At 39.8% G+C, this 16,664-nt stretch overlaps 1 protein-coding gene across 5 annotated transcripts in view; it reads right to left on the reverse strand.

The window, feature by feature from the left end:
- Nucleotides 1-16,664, reverse strand: part of RASGRF2 (Ras protein specific guanine nucleotide releasing factor 2) — a 266,695-nt gene that overhangs the window by 121,335 nt on the left and 128,696 nt on the right. For all 5 annotated transcript variants that reach the window (XM_055428673.2, XM_088838504.1, XM_055428675.2 and 2 more), the window contains one exon: nt 6,652-6,734. In XM_055428673.2, coding sequence (XP_055284648.1) covers nt 6,652-6,734 — 83 coding nt within the window. The remainder of the gene's footprint in view (nt 1-6,651; nt 6,735-16,664) is intronic.

Genomic DNA, 16,664 nt, shown 5'->3' on the forward strand with positions numbered 1-16,664 from the left:
ACCCCTGAGTATTTCAGGGTCTGTAAATGCACACTCGTGTCCAGGCTTCCCCTGGCATCTGATAAAAGATGTGCTAGGACATATCACATACAACAAAGCAGGGCCACAAAAACATTAACCACGCCATTATAATTTAGGAAGGTCAGAATTAATGGTGGAGACAGGAATCATTCACTCCACTTTGTGGATTCCTTCTCCAGGGAAGGAGAAATAATTTTCCCTCTACACTCTGGAGTTCTCAGCTGAGTCTCTGTGATAAAAGATAAACAAGAGAAAAATAAACAAGCTTATTAACATGTATACCTCATGTATCCCTGGGAGATAACCAGGAGAAAACGAGAAACTCAAAAAGGTGGCTTAGAACTCAGACTTAAATGCCATCTTAATAGGGAAAGGGAGGTGGGGGGTGTGTATAGACCTCTCAGGGGAGAGTAAATGATTTTTAGGGAAGATGAATGGACCCTTAGAATAGATGGAAGGTGTCAGAATAGATGGAAGGTATTAGAATAGCTGGAAGGTTTGTGACAGTTAGCCTGGGCGTGATGTTGACATCTAGTCTCTCCTGTGACAACTGTCAATCTTCCATGGTTGGTGAAATTCCTGGGAAGATTTATGACAACTGAGTTCATTTTTGAGAATCTGTCTTTAGTCAGATAAGAAGAGTTCAGAAAAACCCTCTCTGCATTTGCTGTTTTTCAAGTGTCTGTAGCTCAACATAATCAATATGCCAAAGTGGCCTATGTTAGGGTGGCATACTCCACTTTCACTTCTTTCTCTGGTTCAATCCTGTTTTATTAGGAAATTAAAGCCAAAGTCCTGTTTAGGAGGAGCAGGGCTTATACCCTCAAATCAGAATATCAGAAGTGTGATTAAAAAGTAAGGGTGACATTCTCCCCACAGAAGGGTGGGGAGGAGGGGGAGACCCAGACAGCACTGCTATTATCTGTGGTTATTTCTTTTTCTCACTTGTAATTTTGTACATCTATGCTCTCCCCCCGAAATTTTTTCTTGACTAAAGTAATAGATATGATATTATTAGGTATTTTTTCCTCTGGAAACAGCTCTTTGATCAGCTCTACTGTTTTTTCTATATTTTAGGGTATTAATTTCCATTCTTAGTTATTTTATTCCTACATTTTCCTACAGTTGATTTTTGTCATTCTTTTTCACTCCTTAATCCATTTCATTCTTTCTGGCCAATTAATTCATTGAAGGCTGTCCATTATTCTGAGTACACATTAAACCATCAGTTGTGTAAAATGTTGTGTTTTCCTTATGTTTTCAATAGTCTGTAGTGTTAACAAATGTCTTCCTAAAAAAATAATGGATGTAATGCAGTCAGTGAACTCTTCTAAAGATTCCCCTGGCACAGCCCCCGCCTACCCACTGCAATGCCGAGTTTCTCTCATTCTATAAAACCACCATCTGGCTGCTCCTCAACCTGTCACCTAGAGGCCCTTGTCCTGGAAACCTGCAGCAGTCTTTCCAGGTGGACAGCAAACTCGGGGGAAGGTTCACACAGCAGCCCTCCGGATCCTTGGGTGTACTCAGAGCCCTCAGTCCGTGGTGCACCTTCATTAGAAAGGTCAAGAAGCCAGCACCGGGGCTAAGTTCATAAGATAAAAAGCGTGGAATCTGAAGATGAATCCAAGTGAGGCTCAAAGAAACGCACACCTTTGCAAGGACTGCCCGTAGCCTTCACATTCCCATCTGAGACCCCGTGTCTACCTTCACAGCAGCACCTCAGAAACAGGAGATCAATGCAGTGCTGGATTTCATCACTTGATTAAAAGCTACACTACGGGCCAGTGAGGTTCAGTGAGACAGTCGCTTGCTAAGAATCAGCTGGCTTGTTGTGAGTGTCCCTAATTAGCTCTTGCAGTACTTGGGAGGGATTTTAAATTATATATTTATTTTCTTTGGGATACAATAGCTTCTTTAGCTTGCTCTTAGAAACATTCCACCTTAAAGAAAGCTCAGTGCAGAGGGGAAGACTTCATTTGAGGGCCTGAAAGAGCATTTTAAATGAGTAGCTAATTTCTGACGAGGAACTAAGGGCAGCCTGTTCATTCTAGTCACATCACTGATCTTGAAAATACAGAAGAACATCGAGTGAGGTTCTTGAAAATAGAATGGCTCTTTCTTGTACTTCATATGTGACCATCCACCAACTTTACTTTTCTGGTTCTTAATCTTCCTCCCTTGTTAAAAGACCTCAGAAACTTCTTTAATTCAATCAGTCTAGAGGATGGCTAATCAAGGTGATCACTTTTTCTCCCACTATTTTCCCATCTAAAATCTCCATTTTCTTAGAAATGGCATTTCTAAGTAATGCCATTAAGCTAGGAAAAATTTTTTCTTTTAACATCTAAGTTGAGGTCAACTATTATGAAAAGAAAGCAAGCCTCAGCCTAAATACACAAAGTATAAAACATCACTTAAAGGAATATAATCACCTAATAAATATCACGATTTTGCATTCTAATGGTAGTTTTACACTTGGCAATTTTTGACTATAATTACTTTAATCAAATACTAGGAGAAAAAAATATATTGTAGCCAACATAAAATTAAAACTAATTACACCACTGCCTCTCAAAATTATGATTACAGTTTCATTTTAACTAAAGAAAAAAAATTAAATATTATGAAATTATTTAATTTTTTTTTATTACACTGAAAGAGATTTTACTTTATTTCCTAGGGGACCCTCAAGAAGATATAATGCATTACTTAAGCCTCCTATGATAATAACAACTCCTTTTTGGTAAACATTTTAAAAAAACAATCTTGAAACATCAAACCCAAATAACCTATTGTAATTAGGAAATTTTAAAAATGAGTCCCTGCAAAGTAATGCTATTAAGATAGGATAAATTTTTTTCTTTTAACTCTGCAAAACATCTTTTTTTTTTTTTTTATTGCATGTAGCCAGAGAGATGTGCAGGGAGGCAAGAATATAGAATTTAGGGAAGCATAGGACCACGGAGGAGACTATCAGAAGGAACAGAGATTGCAAAATCATCTTTTCCTCTTGAAGAGAACGAGGCTCAATGAGCCAAGGGAAAATGGAAGGAAGAAAGATACAAAATATATGACACTCTGCCTTGGGAATACACCTTGTAGAGAATAGATGGGCATCCAAAATGTGTGACTTCAATAGGAAGTCCTTACAGCGTCAGATACAGGTTTCTATTCTCTAGCGAGTGGTTCCAACTCATAACAGTGACCTCTCTGTCCCCCCAAATGCAGGAAAGTCTTCGTCTATACAGGAGGCAGTTATAAATGAAACTGGAAATGGGCAATAGTCAAACTCCCACCACAGAGGACAGAAGATGCATTGAGGTGCCAGTCATAACTGAGGCAGGCAGAAAACTAAAGTTTTTATCTGTATTAATTTTTAAAGTGAACAAAGTGTATGCAGAGTAGGTGTGCAGCTGCCCTAAGGTTCAGGAGCTTATAAGTTGGCTACCAAGTCCAACTTACATATTCTCATTCTAAAGCAGACTGGAATTTCAAGGCTGTCTAACCTTCAAAAAAGTACTTTAAAAAATGAATGAAAATAATACACATTATTTTGTGAAATATTAAAATAAGTCCCATCATTTCATGGCAAATAGATGTGGAAACAATGGGAACAGTAAGAGACTTTATTTTCTCGGGCTCCAAACTCACTGCAAATGGTGACTGCAGGCATAAAATTAAAAGACGCTTGCTCCTTGGTAGAAAAGCTATGACAAACCTAGACAGCATATTAAAAAGCAGCGACATTACTTTGCCACCAAAGGTCTGTATAGTCAAAGCTATGGTTTTTCCAGGAGTCATGTATGGATGTGAGGGTTGGACCATAAGGAAAGCTGAGCGTTGAAGAACTGATGCTTTTGAACTGTGGTTTGGAGAAGACTCTTGAGAGTCCCTTGGACTGCAAGGAGATCAAACTGGTCAATCCTAAAGAAAATCAACCATGAATATTCATCGGAAGGACTGGTGCTGAAGCCGAAACTCCAATACTTTGGCCACCTGATGCAAAGAACGGACTCATTGGAAAAGACCCTGATTTTGGGAAAGATTGAAGGTGGGAAGAGAAGGGGGTGACAGAGGATGAGATGGTTGGATGGCATCACTGACTTGATGGACATGAGTCTGAGCAAGCTCTGGGAGCTGGTGATGGACAGGGAGGCCTGACATGCTGCAGTCCATGGGGTCGCAAAGAGTCGGACACGACTGAGTGACTGAACTGAAATGAACTGAACTCTGGTAGAAAACGAATAAGAAAACTAGCCTGGTGATGTGAACTTAAAAATTAAGTCATAATTTGAAACTTTTGACTTAAGATTCCATACTTGGTTTTCATTTTATTATCATACATTTTAAACTGATCTTTTCTTTTTCAGTTCAGTTCAGTTCAGTCGCTCAGTCGTGTCTGACTCTCCGTGACCCCATGAATCACAGCACGCCAGGCCTCCCTGTCCATCACCAACTCCCGGAGTTCACTCAAACCCATGTCCACAGAGTCGGTGATACCATCCAGCCATCTCATTCTCTGTCGTCCCCTTCTCCTCCCACCCCCAACCTTTCCCAGCATCAGAGTCTTTTCCAGTGAGTCAATTCGTTGCATGAGGCAGCCAAAGTATTGCAGTTTCACCTTTAGCATCAGTCCTTCCAATGAACACCTTTACCTACCTTTAAAAAAGTACACCTATTTATTTATTTATTGTTGGCCTCACTGTGTCTGGGTTGCAGCACATAAAATCTTCATTGCAGCACACAGGTGCTCTCTAGTGTGGTATGTGGAATTAGTTGCCCCATGGCATGTGGTATCTTAGATCCCTTGCCAGGGATCAAACCTGAGTCCCCTGAATTGGAAAGTGGATTCTAAGTCCCTGATCTGTTTTTCTTTTTTTTAAAAAAAACAAAACAAAACTATACTTAAAAACCTAGGAAACCTAAGGCTAAAGGAACCTCTGCATTAGAGTCTTAAAATGACCCCTATTGTTGTTCAGTCACTCAGTCATGTCCGACTCTTTGTGACACCTTGGACTACAGCAAGCCAGGTTTCCCTGTCCTTCACCATCTCCTGGAGCTTGCTCAAACTCATGTCCATCGAGTCGGTGATGCCATCTTACCATCTCATCCTGTTGCCCCCTTCTCCTCCTCCTCTCAATCTTCCCCAGCATCAGGGTATTTCCCAAAGAGTCGACTCTTCACATCAGGTAGCCAAAGTATTGGAACTCCAGCATCAGTCTTTCTAATGAATACTCAATGGTGATTTCCTTTAGGATTGACTGGTTTGATCTCCTTGCAATCCCAGAGACTCTCAAGAGTCTTCTCCAACACCACAGTTCAAAAGCATCAATTCTTCAGCGCTCAGCTTTCTTTATGGTCCAACTCTCACATCCATACATGACCACTGGAAAGACCATAGCTTTGACTAGATGGACCTTTGTCAAAAAAGTACTGTCTCTGCGTTTTAATATACTGTCTAGGTTTGTCATAGCTTTTCTTCCATAAAAAGAAAGAAAAAATGATCCTGTTCAAAATATTTTAAAATTTGACTAGCAATTTAAAATAGCATCATCCGTTTACATATTTTCTGTAGTAATTGTAGCACTGGTATAATGTACTCAGCCTTCATCTGATACAATAATTAACAAGTTTTAAAGTTTGTACCATTGGGATGATGCTAATTACAATAAATACCTATCATTGTACCTACAATGAAGGTACCTTCAATTGTACCTATCTTCATACCTATCAATACCTGCAATGAAGAGAAAAGTTGATGCGGCTTTTTGTCCTAGCTCAGACCTAAAAAAAATATCCACATAAAAGGCATGGAAGACAAACATTTTCTTAGCTTCATGTAACTTTTTGGAAAGATATAACAGGACTACTTTTAAAAATACATTTTATTCTTAGAATTTGGACTGCAAATAACCAAGAAAATGAGAGTAGGGAACAATTTGGTCAGCTTGAAAATCCTTCCAAAACAATTTTTGAATTTGGAAACAAGAAAGTATATAGAGTCAAAAGTACTAATGTAGAGAGTTATGGCACATAGTTATTGATATAACTTCTCACTTCAAATTAACTACAGTTTCCTTAGTGATAACACTAAATTATCGGATTTGCTTTCTTAACAAAACACATAGACAGCAGGATGGAAGCCCCCAGCAATAGCCTCTAGGGCAAATCCATACACAGGCTATGGGTAGATGGTACAATAGAAAAGCCAGTTAATTTATGTTGAGTGTCTTCAAAATCTCAATGTGTCTCTACAACCAAATCTAACTAACATGATTCATACTCACTGAGAAGACTGCAAAAGAATCTACCAAACTTTTGTCCACCCTCTGACACAACTTTATATACTGAACTTAAAAATTTTGATAGGCTTTTTGTACTGAGGAAGGCATTCTGAATAGTATGAAAAACTATGTTTCTATGCTGTGAGTCAATAAACTATGAATCTGATAAACCATTACAATAGTCTTATTATTTACAATGGCATATTATGAACTATCACATTACTGTTGAATGTATTCACAGTATGAAGCTGAATCCCAGTGAAGCAATATTTTATTCAGGGTTTTACATTCTCCACCAATTTGATCCTGATTAAAATGTCAGAGAAAGGATTATCACACTTACTTAATCATATGTGGCACAGTAACTTTGGAATTTTCTTCAAACACTATAGTCATTAAACCATTACACCGTATGTTGTCCACGCACTGTGAAATTAAAAAATAGACAGTTACAACCCACATGAAAACCTAGGCAGAGTGTGTATTCCTAGAATTATTTTCAGTCATAAAAACAATTCAGTTTCTGATCTGGGCATATAAGCACACAAGCATGGGTATGCACACATGTGTACACACACACACATGCACACACACAGAGGGAAACATTACACATTGAAGAATAGATTCAATATCCAAATACCCAAACTGTGCACCTAGTGAATGCCCAAGGATAGATGTAAGTGCTACATTTTCCTGGAACGTGTTCCCCAAGGATTCCGAGCACAGTGTCACATTGGCACAATCCTCTGGCAGTCACAACTCTACTTGAGGAGTTTATACCTCTAATGACCACCTCTGCAATATTCCTTCTCTACCACAGGGCGTGGTATGACGCAGGCAGAGAAGAAACGGTGGCTTCCCTGGATGGGATTCATCTTCTCTCTCACTAGTAAGCTCTGTGCGTGCTTTTTTGTGTTTTTTTGCCAATAAATCCCCACATTTTACTGGTTTCTTGAGCAGCTTCTATTAGCAATGTGTTGGTTTGGTAAGGATGAACTGTATGACTTCTCCTGTTTCTGACATAAAGCCCTGTTCATCTCCTCTCTTTTCTTTCTAAGAAGAAAACTCAGAACTTTGCTAATTTTCTCTGCCTTCTTTATTTACATCTATGCCTTATCAATTCAAAATTTCCCTTTGCAATTACTTTGGGTTAGAGAAGTATTTTGAATTATACATATTCCCTTTAAACAAAACAGAAAATGAAAAGAAAAATCTAAACAGCTTTTAAAATCAGAAATTACTTTTAGTTACTAGGATACCATGTACTACTTAATGATTATAATTAAATGGTATGAGGAAATTGATTGCCAAGTGATTTCACACAGCTCTTGAACTCAGGGTTTATCCTGAACCCCAATGTCTAATAAAAGAATGAATATGCATATAAAAAACTTTGGATTACCAGCATCCCCTGACTACTTGGCATATCAGCCATTTTCATACTTAATGTTCCTTAAAATTTTGTTTCCTCAAGTCTTATGCCATTATTTCAATGACGAGGTTTAGCGGATCTCAACTTCTGGGAATAAAGCAGAATATTTTAAAGTTCCTCTTCATTTCTTTAAACATCTGGAATTTTGAATTATCTTCTTACATGAATTGTGGTTATCTAACAACAGACTGGTTCCAAATAGGAAAAGGAGTACGTCAAGGTTGTATATTGTCACCCTGCTTATGTAACTTATATGCAGAGTACATCATGAGGAACGCTGGGCTGGAAGAAGCACAAGCTGGAATCAAGATTGCCGGGAGAAATATCAATCACCTCAGATATGCAGATGACACCACCCTTATGGCAGAAAGTGAAGAGGAACTCAAAGGCCTCTTGATGAAAGTGAAAGAGGAGAGTGAAAAGGTTGGCTTGAAGCTCAACATTCAGAAAACGAAGATCATGGCATCTGGTCCCATCACTTCATGGGAAATAGATGGAAAAACAGTGGAAACAGTGTCAGACTTTATTTTTTGGGGCTCCAAAATCACTGCAGATGCTGATTGCAGCCATGAAATTAAAAGACGCTTACTCCTTGGAAGGAAAGTTATGACCAGCCTAGATAGCATATTAAAAAGCAGAGACATTACTTTGCCAACCAAGGTCCGTCTAGTCAAGGCTATGGTTTTTCCCGTGGTCATGTATGGATGTGAGAGTTGGACTGTGAAGAAAGCTGATCGCCGAAGAATTGATGCTTTTGAACTGTGGTGCTGCAGAAGACTCTTGAGAGTCCCTTGGACTGCAAGGAGATCCAACCAGTCCATTCTAAAGGAGATCAATCCTGGGTGTTCATTGGAAGGACTGATGCTAAAGCTGAAACTCCAATACTTTGGCCACCTCATGCGACGAGTTGACTCCCTGGAAAAGAGTCTGATGCTGGGAGGGATTGGGTGCGGGAGGAGACGGGGACGACAGAGAATAGATGGCTGGATGGCATCACCAACTTGATGGACATGAGTTTGAATGAACTCCGGGAGTTGGTGATGGACAGGGAGGCCTGGCGTGCTGTGATTCATGGGGTCGCAAAGAGTCGGACACGACTGAGCGACTGAACTGAACTGAACTGAACTATAAATTAGATGATATGTGCTTATATGTGAGTTTATACTATATCTTACTCCCCTAGGTGGATTACAAAAGTACATATAGTAAGACAAAGTCAAGGGAAGTAAGAAAATCAGAGAGGATTTGAATAAAGGGTGGAAAATAGTAAGATGAAGCCTGGAACCAGTCGACCACATATACTTTATGTTGAGAAGTTCCAAACACTTACTCTATACGGTCCTGAAAATTAGCTGAGCCATAGGGCAATCGACTCAAAGGAAGCCATACGATCAACTACAAAATTCATGGCTTAACAGAACCTCAATTCATCCTACTCTCTGTCCAAAGGGAAATTATCTCATGGGTCTTATAAATAAAACACTGAATAATGCCGTGAACATTACTGTCCTCAACAACTTCCTTTTAAAGTAATTACAGTTTTGTTTTTTTATCAATAAATCAGGTCTTATAAACTTCCTCAACATTGGTTGAAGAGTACAATTTCAAACTAACCACTCTGTGGTGAGTCCCAAAGGATGGGTCCTGCCTTTGCTCATCTGATTTCAAGCACTAATTTCATACCCTGCAGAAAAGGGTATGTATAGGCTGCTCTTCTTTAGGCATAAATAAATGCTGCTTCTCCCATCAGTTTTGAGTAGCAGGAAGTTAGACATGGTGTTCTTCCCAAAGTTCTGAAACTGCACTGTCCTAAAGTAGTACCCAGTGGTATGGAGTCAATGCTTCCACCAGTGAGCCAAGCTACCAGTAGGAGGGATAACCTCTTAGGCCTCAAAGTGGCCACACGACCTCAAAGGAAGAGCTCCCAGTCAGCGCCAGGTGAAAAGAGATACCAATGACTCCATTCATTTCTAAGCATGAGCATACAGGGGAAAGCAAGGAGATGAGTGTGAGCATTTATAACGGAGGAGACAGTAAGAGAGAGGAAGTCAGCTGGAGTCAGTGAATCTGGATTATATCCAGCAGGCAGATGGAAAGTCACTACAAGTTTCTAAGTGGTCTTGTTCAAGTTAAAGATCTACAGCTGGGGAATTCACTGAATGGCAAGATCATCAGGATGATATTCTGAGTCACAAATGAAATGATTCATGCCTCCGCTGAGGCAGACCATGGGAATGAAGAGGAACAGATGGAGATAAATATTTTGAAGAAAGCAATAACAGAAATTGATGAGTTACTGAATAAAACCAAGAGAAAAAAAGCAGGGTAAAATTCAAAGATGACTATCACTATTAGGCCATTTTAAATTGGAAAATGCAAATATATTTAAAAGCAATAAACATGGCCAAATGTCTTTTGAGTGACACAGAACTTAACCAAAACTAGTCTACCTTTTTGGATTCTCATGAGCATCAAGAAGATGCATGGATTATATGGCATTAGAGAAGGCAATGGCACCCCACTCCAGTACTCTTGCCTGGAAAATCCCATGGACGGAGGAGCCTGGTAGGCTGCAGTCCATGGGGTTGCTAAGAGTCGGACATGACTGAGCGACTTCACTTTCACTTTTATGCATTGGAGAAGGAAATGGCAACCCATTCCAGTGTTCTTGCCTGGAGAATCCCAGGGACGGGGGAGCCTGGTGGGTTGCCGTCTATGTGGTCACACAGAGTCGGACACAACTGAAGTGACTTAGCAGTAGCAGCAGCAGGGATTTTATTAAATGAAGGTCTCATGTCTGCATTTATTAAGTATGTACATATATGACAGATACTGCGGCCAAATGCTGGGAGATGAGGGCAGGGAGCAGAGAAAGAATATATAAAAGAGTTTCAAAGATGAGTAAGGCAAACCACTTTAAATTCATTTTCCTAATTCCAATGGGAAAATGGTTTAGCACTATCCCCATTCTTATGAAACCACAAGCGAGATTTTGGGGACAGATGTTGCATTCAGACAGGGAGAGGAAGGAGGGATTAAGTGATCCTTCACCCCAGTGACATTTCTAGCTGTTCCTTAGACTTTTCACTCTCCGTTTTTCTGAGCAGAATGAAGATGTTACCTGGGAAACCAACACAGGAAGTGGGAGGACAAAGATAGTGTTTGGTAAGAATTGTGGAAAAGTAAACAGTGTTCCTTCAATTTCCTTTAACAGTCTAAGCAACAGCATAGTTATCAGACAACAGCCTTAGGATGTCTCAGGGCTACAGATTTTATGTTCAGATATTCTATTTGGTTCTTTGAAAGTTAAATCTGGATCCTTTTTACATAGCGATCTTTTCTTTCCTTTCTCCTTCCTTCCCTCCTTTCATACTTTGTTTTAAACCTTCTTTTAAACCTGTCTTTTCCAAGTTATCACTCTATTAGATGAAGTTCCAGCAGTGCTAATTATACTGCATACTGAGTCTTCTGACTCTCATTCATGATAGATCAGTTACTCAAAAGATTTGTAATTTTTGATTTTGAGCACATTGTCATGAGCCCTGAACTGTTGAAGTGTTGCTAATGCAGTCATTTTGTGTTTGCTCCTACCAAGCATTCTTGGGTTAGCAACAGTCCAAAAATTGTTTCTGCATTAATTTCTCAGTTTGGAATTTTCACACCATGTGAATACTGTGAATCTGAATTTCAAATCCATGGGCCAGAAATGCATTTGTTTTTCTCAAAGGAGATTTAAAAAAATTCAGAACCCAAGACAAAGACAGACTTCTTTATGATTTCCCAGGCCAAATGAGTATTTTTTTTTTTTTTTGAGTTCTTATTTCATGCATGGGACCGCCTTCCAATGCTCAGGCTTTAAGAAGAAATCTCAGTTCCTTTAAGGGGCCCAAGGCTAACCCTTGCTTCTTTGGTTAATACCCCTCAGGCATGGGACCAATAACCAGACTTAAATCATTCTCAAGTCTCTGTGTCTTCAGTTTACATGCTGTTTGCTCTGACTTTAAATTTCCCTGTTATTTCTGGCAACTAGAGACTTCCTTTTATATTTATAAATACCATCGATGAATTAAATTTTTTATTATACTGATTTTATGTATTAAATATTTCTGATTTTGTAGTCAGAGGGGATCTAAATTGGGGCAGTCCTCCACACTGCCAGAATTGAAACTTGAGATAAATGTTTTAGATCCAAAAGAGAAGATTTATGTGACCACTTTCGAACATCTTATTATCCAGTGTCAGATCTCATTTCGTAAATCTGATTCATTGTATCAAGCATTAAATTATTTTCAATAGGAAGAAAAAGAAATTTTAACTTACACTCAAGTCTCAGAGGGAAATATACATGCAATCTGAACCAGAGATCAAAAGATCACGTAATAAAAAATCACATTTAATTGTACAAAAAGGTCTTTGATAACTGACACATCTATCTGTGGGATCGATGAATATATTCACACACACAGACACACACACACACAGACACACATATACACGTATGTTGCTGTTGATTAGTAGCTAAGTTTTTCGACCCCATGGACTATAGCTGGCCAGGCTCCTCTGTCCCTAGGATTTCCCAAGCAAGAATACTGAAATGGGTTGCCATTTACTTTTCTAAGGAATCTTCCCAAGCCAAGGAGTGAACCCATGTCTCCTGCATTAGCAGGCAAATTCTTTACCACTGAGCCACCAGGGAAGCCCAAACACACATATACATACATGTATATATAAAATATATTATGGTATATTTATAACAGAGGAGTGGTTTTGAAATGGACTCTTTATTAGAGGCTCCACAGGACTGGGTTCAGTGACAATATGATTTTGAACAAACAGGACTCTGAGGGGCTCTGGGTTTACCAATTCCACTTCAACCAGAATATTTTGCTTTTGTCTCACTTCCATTTGGCATTTTCAGTACTGCTACACTGAAGAAAAGAGTTCTCTTCCAGAAAGAAAGTTAAACTGCAATAGAACTTTTATTTATGAATGTGTGTATGAATATATTAATATTTATATGGAAAGCCATCGTATATATTCATAATCATATAAGCACATATCTTGTGTTGGAGAGGAGAGACTGAGCCCTGGGAAAATGAATCCAATTCACTCAAAGAGAAAGACATGAACATAGCCAGGGTGTCATAGAACTTTAAGGATTACTATAAACCTTAAGGGCTTCCCTGGTGGCTTAGAGGGTAAAGCGTCCACCTGCAATGTGGAAGACCCAGGTTCAATCCCTGAATTGGGAAGATCCCCTGGAGAAGGAAATGGCAACCCACTCCAGTACTCTTGCCTGGAAAATCCCATGGACAGAGGAGCTGGGGAGGCTGCAGTCCATGAGGTCACAAAAAGTCGGACACGACTGAGCGACTTCACTTCACTGTATAAACCTTAAAATCAGTAATATAACAAAAGCAGATTCCTAGATCATGGCTATTCTAGTTCAGTTTGTGATGACTATGACCAGGGGACAGAGGACTTGGAATATGCATATTTATAAAAGCCCCAAGTAATTTAAAAATTTGTTTTTTATTGGAGGATAATTGCTTTATAATATTGTGCTGGTTTCTGCCATACATCAACATGAGTCAGCCACAGGTATACATATATCCCCTCCCTCTTGAATCTCTGTCCCATCTCCCACCCCATCCTACTCCTCTAGATCATCATAGGGCACTGGATTGAGCTCCCTGTGTCACACAGCAAATTCCTACCGGCTATCTATTTCACATACGGTAATGTATATGCTTCCAGGCTACTCTCTCAATTCTTCCTACTATCTCCTTCCCACACGGGGCACAAGTCTCTTCTCTGTCTGTGTCTCCACTGCTGCCCCTACCCTGCAAATAGATTCCTAGAGTTCAAACACATGCATTGCTGCTGCTGATGCTAAGTCACTTCAGTCGTGTCTGATTCTTTGAGACCCTGAGGACTGTAGCCTGCCAGGCTCCTCTGTCCATGGAGTTCTCCAGGCAAGGACACTGGAGTGGGTTGCCATGCCGTCCTCCAGGGGATCTTCCCAACCCAGGGACTGAACCCTTATCTTTTATTTCTCCTGCACTGGCAGGCAGGTTCTTCACCACTAACCCAACCGGAAATACAATATTTGTCTTTCTCTTTCTGCCTTACTTCACTCTGTACAATAGGCTCTAGGTTCATCCACCTCATTAGGACTAACTCATATGTGTTCTTTTTTTAATAGCTGAGTAAAGGTCCATCTAGTCAAGGCTATGGTTTTTCCAGTAGTCATGTATGGATGTGAGAGTTGGACTATAAAGAAAGCTGAGCACCAAAGAATTGACGCTTTTGAACTGTGGTGTTGGAGAAGACTCTTGAGAGTCCCTTGGACTGCAAGGAGATCCAACCAGTCCATTCTAAAGGAGATCAATCCTGGATGTTCATTGGAAGGACTGATGTTGAAGCTGAAACTCCAATACTTTGGCCACCTGATGCGAAGAGCTGATTCATTTGAAAAGACCCCGATGCTGGGAAAGATTGAAGGTGGGAGAAGAGGATGACAGAGGATAAGATGGTTGGATGGCATCACCGACTCAGTGGACATGAGTTTAGGTGAACTCCGGGAGTTGACGATGGACAGGGAGGCCTGGTGTGCTGCAGTCCATGGGGTCGCAAAGGGTCGGACACAACTGAGTGACTAAACTGAACTGAATATTCCATTGTGTATATACATACATATACACCACAATTTCTGTATCCATTTTTCTGTCGATGGACATCTAGGTTGCTTCCATGTCCTAGCTACTGTAAAGAGGACTGCAATAAACACTGGGGTACATGCATTGCTTTCAGTTAGGTTCTCTCAGGGTATGGTGGCTCAGTGGAAAAAAATTTGTCTGCAACGCAGGAGACACAGGAGATGCGGGTTCGATCCCTAGGTTGGGAAGATCCCCTGGAGGAGGGCATGGTAACTGACTCCAGTATTCTTGCCAGGAAAATCCCATGGACAGAGGAGCCTGGCAGGCTACAGTCCATGGGGTCACAAAGAGTCGGACATGACTGAGTGACTAGGCACACACCCAGTAGTGGGATTGTTAGACACAGGTCATTTTGAAGCAGTTGGTCCTTGAAGGAAGGCTGACAATGCCTTTTGCAGCAGCGTTTATGTTTCTTTGGTTGGTTGGGCTTTTTTGTTTTGCTTTGTTTTCCTTTTTTTTTTTAACTGTACCACACAGTTTGTGGGACCTTAGTTCCCTGACTGGGTATGGAACCTATGCCCTCTGCAGTGGAAATGCGGAGTCCTACCCATTGGACTACCAGGGAATTCCCTCTAGTAGTCTTTTCTGCAGGTCCTGCTTAAGGAAGTATCTGGTCAAAGGTCAGTAAACCACTGCATCACCATATCTTTCTATCTTCCTAATACTTCTAAAGAGTGGGAAGAAAAGTAAACTCAATTTTTCTCTTAAATCACCTTCTTATATTAAAGTAAAAAATTCCCTATTGGTTCCAGAGAAGCTATTTTAAGGGAGGAAGCATGTCAGTGTGCTACAAATTTGTCTATATTTTGACACATCTGCCCAAACCAAGAAGCTCAAAGGTGAATTTTAATTCTGCATTTTAGTTAATACCCATAATTACAGAAAAATCTGTTTAATACTCCATTGTGTATCACAGTAAGACATGCACAAATGAATGCACTATATTGAAATGAATGGTCAAATCTTCAGCCTCAAATTTTTCCCTATAAATAGATGAAAAACGGAAGAATTATTGGTCAAGACCATTAACCACTTGCACATTTTGTTGGAGGCACCAACGGTTAATTATGACCTTGCTGGTGGAGCTAAACGTATAATTAATCATTCAAGCAATTGTTACTTCTAAAAATTACAGCTTCAAAGAGAGAGGCCAGACAAAGTTGAAAGTCTTAATTTTCATACAGAGTTCTCTATGTGAAAGTGGGATTGTGTCAATTCTTAGGCACCACTTTATTATTTCAAGTAAGAGCTACATGTGATTAGTACAACGTGGTACAATGATTTAGCAAGGCGGAGTCAAATTAAGCCAGAAAAAATTAAAATTACGCAAAACAAAAAAATGACAAAAATAAGGACAAAATCATGGAGAATATATTCATAATTTAGATAGAAAGAAATGTTCATTTCCCTAGGACAGGGAAGGATATTACAAGCATAGCCCCAACAAATAAATGTCCATCTGGTATAAACAGACAAGAAATAGATATGGTGGAAAATGTTAGTCTCACTGATAATTGCAGAAGTAATTAAAACCACTAGGAAGGAATTCCACTCTTCCAATAAATGAGGAAATGTGACAAACATGACAAAATTCAGCACTGGCAGGACTTAGAAGAGATGAGTTACATATTTCTTGGGGTGTTTTGGCAGTCTGTTGAGACATGAATCATGAAATCATGAAAGTGATCAGGCCCCCTTCACCAGCCCTATCCACCTGTGGGTAAGATACACCAACAAGGGGCCTTGAAAGGAGGAGTAACTCTCAGTGCAAAGATGGATAGCACTATCCATCATATATTAGTGCTGAAACTTGGCAATTGCCCATATGACTAATTATTCAGAAAGAGCTAGAAAAGTGGTAAGTTAACAGGATGCGTGCTTAGTTACACAGTCATGTTGGACTCTTTGGGACCCCATGGACTGCAGTCCACCAGGTTCTGTCCATGGGATTTCCTAGCCAAGAATACTGGAGTGGATTGCTATTTCCTACCGCAGGGGATCTTCCTGACCCAGGGACCGAATCCACATTTTTCTCATTGGTAAGCAGATTCTTTACCTGCTAAGTCATCAGGGAAGTCTAAGTTAACATGGTAGAATAAACATATATTACCATTAGGAGACCCTGATACAAAGAACTCATAGGAATATAGGAAGATGAAAGTGGAAAAAATGATGCATATATGCACCTAGAGGCAAACTGTTGAA

This window comes from Moschus berezovskii, chromosome 8, assembly GCF_049115385.1.
Source record: "Moschus berezovskii isolate FMDL1 chromosome 8, NW_MosBer_1.0, whole genome shotgun sequence".
Classification (NCBI taxonomy): domain Eukaryota; kingdom Metazoa; phylum Chordata; class Mammalia; order Artiodactyla; family Moschidae; genus Moschus; species Moschus berezovskii.